The 6,000-nt window shown below is 37.5% G+C and overlaps 1 protein-coding gene across 2 annotated transcripts in view; it reads right to left on the reverse strand.

The window, feature by feature from the left end:
• The window catches only part of LOC114148155 (carbonic anhydrase-related protein 10-like), an 86,857-nt gene extending 82,947 nt beyond the window's left edge, over positions 1–3,910 (reverse strand). For both annotated transcript variants that reach the window (XM_028023189.1, XM_028023188.1), the window contains exons 1-2: positions 3,546–3,910; positions 851–925 (exon numbers count right to left, since the gene is read on the reverse strand). In XM_028023189.1, coding sequence (XP_027878990.1) covers positions 851–925; positions 3,546–3,606 — 136 coding nt within the window. In that variant the 5' untranslated portion in view covers positions 3,607–3,910. The remainder of the gene's footprint in view (positions 1–850; positions 926–3,545) is intronic.
• Positions 3,911–6,000: the final 2,090 nt, after the last annotated feature.

The raw sequence follows: 6,000 nt of genomic DNA on the forward strand, positions 1-6,000 counted from the left end.
CGGCGTGAGCATATTTACGCTGAGGTCTCCAGAGTACACTAATGAAACATGTTCATACGCAGACACATGATGTTTCCTGGAAGCGCATTTTAACTACTACCAATAATATTTAACCTTAACCATGGCCACGGTTTACTCAAATCCTGATTTTAAACTCAAAATTCAGACGTTCATATTCTGAGCTCAAAAGTTAGAACTTTTTCTCTAAGAACAAAGTTGGAATTCTGAAAAAAATAAATAAGAATCATCTTCATGGTTCAAAAGTTCTTGGTGATTCACGAAGTACAATATTGATGTAATGTTTTTTAATTTAAAATAATTGAATCCTTGCCTCCTAATTACACTTCCCTAAGTGAGAACGGAAAGCATAAGAGGGGCTGGCTACATTATTATGATTCACTAAGCTGTAACAGAATGTTCTCCACTGGAGCAGATGAGTAGGCCTCCCATTGTATTGTATTGAACAATACAAATGTATTTTTAATAAAAAAAACACATGATGATGACATATGATTTTCCCTCCTCCACCAAACTATGCTGGCGTTGGCCCGTCACATAAAACCCCAATAAAACACCTTGATGTTTGTGGTTGTAACGTGTGAAAATATTGAAATGTTTATGGGCCATGAATACTTTTGCAAGGCAGTGTAGATGTTTCGTCTGATCTGATGTGCACCAGCCCCTTCCAGAAAAAGCTGGAAGCCGAGTTAGCACGAAAGTCTCTATCACCTCTTTCTAATTCACAACTTTCAAAATGCAGAAGAAAAACACCGACAGAAACACGATGGCAGCGATCCACTTCCTATCAGCGCGCCCAACGCTGTGTGTGAGACAAGTGGGAGTCGGTTACCTGGAACAAAGCTTCCCTGGACCACATCTTTATATGCCCACCAACTCTCATCAAGCTTGGATATAATAGGCTGAGCTGTGAAGGGACAGAAAAAAAGAGAATGTGAGGTTTTTAATAAGGTCCTTAATGACTGCTCGAAATTCTCTTTCATATCAAAGCTCCTTTTTTTTAACTCCTTGGCAAAGCAGAAAGAGATGAATACCAGTATTAAAGAGAAAACATGAAGGCAGCTGTAAGCAATGATTAATACTGAATTTGAGGGTAATGACGCGTCTTCTTCAAATGCAAGTTATTTTATTAAAAATAACAATTCTAATAGGCTCCACTGTACATTAGAAGAGGGTGCTTATGTGTTTTCACTAACATTACCAAAAAGAAGCCATGAGTTTATTTAGACCCACCACAAGAACCAGAAATGTTATTGCAAAATGAAGCAATTTTTGATTTCTGAATAAACACAAAGATGAACCAGTGGGTTTAGCATGTTACCAAAATGCAAACTACAGCCTCTGCAGTGTGAAGAGCTTTGCACTTCCTCTCCACACTGATGCAATCTGTGTGTGAGGAACTTCTGTCACTGAAAACTTTTGCGGCTCAAGAAATAAATCTGGGAAACCAATTTAAACAAACAGAAATGTCATTTCTGAAAGAGAAGGCTGGAGCTGAAATGAAAACTGAACTCGGCTTTCATAAATCTTAGATGTAAGCTACATGGACCACTCGACTTCAGGCAGCGTCAACAAAAGCTTCTCACAGGAAATCCTCTTTCCCGTGAAAGATGGGAAATTAACAGACTTTCTACATGAAGTATAGAATTTGACACAGCTGTAGCGTTTGTATGTTTGTGTTACTGCTGTATTAGATTTGACTCTAAAGGGAGAAAATGGATCTATGTTCCACTTGAAAGTGGAGAAATTAGTAGCTTTTGCTTATTGTTGTGTGAGTGGAATCCGGGGTGAGCCCACTGGTACATCTTTGTGTTTATTCAGAAATCAAAGGTACTTCATTTTGGAATAACATTTCTGACTTCAAAGTAAAAAAAAAAGAAAAGAAACACACAGACCAAGTAAAACTGAGCTTGATTCTTGATTCTTGATTCTTGTAGTTGTGAAAAAATGAACCAATTGGCAGTCAGTGAGTCAGGATCGTTACTGTGGGAGATGAAGCCATCAAAGCTGTTTCTGGTCCAGAATACTTCAACTGTCATCAGGAGGTTACAAACTCAATGGGGATTATTACTTTTCCCCTATTCAAGACAATTTAGCCATAAAAATGTGTCGCTAAAATTTATTGCAACGTGTGATAATTTTTCAGTCCATAATTTGTTAGCTATTTTACAGATCTGGGTAGAGTTTGACTCAGCAGGTGAAAGAAAGAAACCAAGGCAGAAATCTAGAACTGGACAGATAGTTGTTTAGTCAAAGCTTCATCAAAGGCTGAAACACCAGAGATTCAGGTGAGTAACGTTTGTTGCTTCTGGCTGGTTGACAGTTGAAACCAGAATACCAAATAAAGAAACAAAAACTTTTTTTTTCTCACTGTCTGAAGTTAAATCTGACCGAACCTTTCTCGTTTTTAATGTCAGGTAGAATTACCAAAATGATTTATATTTCCTAAATATAGTGAGAACATTTTTTAGAAATTTTTTTTGTAACCTTCCTTGAACTCAAAAGTTTACATACATTGGGTGAGTACCAAGGGTAACCTGTTTATTAACCTGCATGACTTGGGGTCAAACCTTCTGGGTTTGGGTTTGCTTAGGGCCAAATTTCCAGCAAACCAAAAGCTTCTTGAAGGGAAACAAGAACGTTGGAAAACAGATTCAAAGGGAAATCCAACAAATACTTGAATGTGAAAGTGAAGATGTTGAAAAAACATTTGAAAAATCTACCTTTTATTATTTTGGCATTTAATAAATGTCCATTTTGTAAATCCCAACTGCCCTAAAATATCAAACTGATTGATTTATTGTCAGACACTGAGAAAAGAACAACTATATTTCTATTTCTATATATAGTATATACATATAAGTGTGTGTGCAGGCGTGTGGGTGTGTGTGGGTGTGTGTGTGTGTCGATATATTCCCCATGATTTGATCAAATGGTTTCTCTCACTCTGTTTCTCTATATTAAGCTGAAATGATGGAGAAAAAAAACAGTCCAACCAGTTTATAACTTTTTGTAATTATGTAGGAAGTCTGGACTCGTCCAGTGGGAATTCTGTCAGCTGATATAAAGTCCAAACAGCTGCAGATCTTGTATTCATGAATTATATATTTGCTGTGTGTGACTCGCTATGCTCTTTGTAATATGAGCGGTTTTATGCAGATGTATGCGCTGTAAGTGTGATCAAAGTGTCGGCTCATGGTGTGTGAGAGCGCGGACTCAGTGCTCCAACTCTGCCCAACACGTCCGGACTTGTTGAAGTCAACAGTATAAAAACCAGAGAAGAAGAAGCTGACATTATAACCTGAGTGGCAGCTACTATTGAAAGACTTACGTATGAAGTACAGCTGAATCATAAATCTGAAGCTATTAAATGGTCACATAAACACAGACTTTGTTTCACAGTTGTGCTTTTTAGAAAATATTATTATTATTATTTATTTTATTTTAATTGCATTTTTCTGTGTTGGTTGTTTGTAGCTACATCAGATGGTTCTGGTGAATGATGGGAGTTTCCTTTGCATCCTTACCTGACGAACTGCAGATGATGTATATTTGCAAAATCAAACATAAATCCCAAATGAAACGCATTCTTCGTTTAATTCCTGCTCATGTCCTGTCGCTACTGCGGGATCGCGCTGAAAGACCACACGGGCAAACTTTGCACATTTTCCCCTGGTCCCCGTCTCCGTCCTCCGGCGCAGTGATGAAACGTTTGGAAGCCTCAAAGCTCCGGAGCGGGAGATCGGCTTCACCAGCGCCGTCCTCCTTCACTCACCGGTGCGTTGCCCAGGCAACATTTCTTACTCTGTATCTTTTTTTTTATTATTTATTTTTCTGACTTTTTTCTTTCTTTCTTTCTTTCCTTCCTTCCTTCTTTCTTTTAATCTTAGAAGCGTGTGTGATGACGGTGTCTGTCAGTAAATGAAGCCGTTAGGACACCTGAGCGCTGAGGTCCGCCGCTCTGCGTGGAGATGATGCTGGCTGGGAGCGCGCAGCCGCTGTGGACGCGGAGCCCGAGGAGAGATCAGAAAAACTCCGCATGTTCATCCGATGATGTCAGGATGGATTCGCTAAACTGACCATATATCCAGAAAAAAATGGCGAGACAATATGCTTTTGCTAATCAAAAGTGCAAAAAGGACAAAACAGTTCCAGTGTGTCACTCTTACAGTGAGACTGCATGTGGCTGGAAAAACTCAAACAGTCAAAATCCTCCAGAAAACAAAACGATGTTAATCTGACATCCTGTGCAGAAAGTCCCTCTGTTGAGTCAGTTTCTCTATGGACGCAGTGAGGTGCATGCAGATGGCCTTGGTGATTGCTTGGCTGTTCTGACCTAAATAAATACCTCATAAATGTCTACCGTGAATATCGCACGCCCTCTGCTGGTAGCTTTGAGTAACTTGTAGAGGTCCATAAATTTAAGTTAAATAATCATTAAATGATTGGTTAGATGTGCCGTTACTTAATTTCATTAGGAAACAAGTATATTAGTATGTATTAAATATATCATTAGTGAACCATGTAGAAAAAAATAGTAATTTGATCTTAAAATATTTAAATTAATTTTTATTTCAATTCAGTTAATTTATAAAGCACCAATTCACTAAAGAGTCTCAGTGCGACGCTGGTAACGTTGTTAGAGTGTTAATAGAGGAGCCATGTTGCGATGATTTCCTGAAGGTGGAGTTCAAGAAAAAGCTATTTTCTTAAAGAGATAGAGGCCCAATTTCAAGGCATTAAACCACAAAGTCAAACTTCTTTTAAGTCATAGCTGATATATACCGTTATATATACAGTTATATATATATATATACAGTACAGACCAAAAGTTTGGACACACCTTTTAATTCAATGAGTTTCCTTTATTTTCGTGACTATTGACATTGTAGATTCACACTGAAGGCATCAAAACTATGAATATTACATGTGGAAATATGCACTAAATAAAAAAGTGTAAAACAACTGAAAATAGCCCTTATATTCTAGTTTCTTCAAAGTAGCAACCTTTTGCTGTGATTACTGCTTTGCACACACTCTGCATTTTCTTGATGAGCTTCAAGAGGTCGTCACCTGAAATGGTTTTCACTTCATAGGTCAACCTGTCCTGTCAGGTTAATAAGTGGGATTTCTTGCCTTATAAATAGTCATGAAAATAAAGAAAACTAGACAGGTTTGTCCAAACTTTTGGTCTGTACTGTATATATAAAACCAGTACAGATCAAAAGTTTGGACACACTTTCTAATTGAATTCAATGAGAAGGTGTGTCCAAACATTTGGTCTGTACTGTATATACAGTATATATAACATCTGAAGGTTGTTATTTCTTGATTGTGCTATAAAAGGCACAATGTTCCTGGAAAACATGCAGCACTGCCCCTTTAATTCTGGTCACCCTGCACAGAGTCCACAGTGGTCAGTCAGTGTTCTCCAGAGCAACATGTGGCCTGGACCCCCGAACCTCCATGACCCACTGGGCTCCTGGTTTACTGCTAATTATCATTACAGCAGCAAATTATTTTACCCAGCCCTGCACTGGGTAAAAAAAATATAAGCCTCTGTGTTTGTCATTTCCAACCACTATAATTAAAGGTCGACAAGAAGGTCGTCGCCCTTTTAACCGAAGCTTGGGAGCAACTAATGCAACATTTTAAATGTAATAAAGACAACCATTACAATTTGCCAGCAATCAAAGAAAGTTTTTAATATATCAGTTTTTGAGCTAGTAAACGTAAAAAATATAATTTTATCTACATCTAATTTTTATTTGCAAAAATTTTTTTTTTCCAAGAAATGCAGTAATATTTTTTTTACATACTTTTATATTAGGCTAATAATGTAGTAACTCACATTATATATGTTACTGGTTACAAAACTGTACTGCATGATTGGCAAGTTGCTGCCTTTATTAAACTTGAATACTGGTTAGTATTTTGTTTGCTACGACATGATGTTCTTAAGGACCAAGACTTTTTTTTTTT

This window comes from Xiphophorus couchianus, chromosome 7 (assembly GCF_001444195.1).
Source record: "Xiphophorus couchianus chromosome 7, X_couchianus-1.0, whole genome shotgun sequence".
Lineage (NCBI taxonomy): Eukaryota > Metazoa > Chordata > Actinopteri > Cyprinodontiformes > Poeciliidae > Xiphophorus > Xiphophorus couchianus.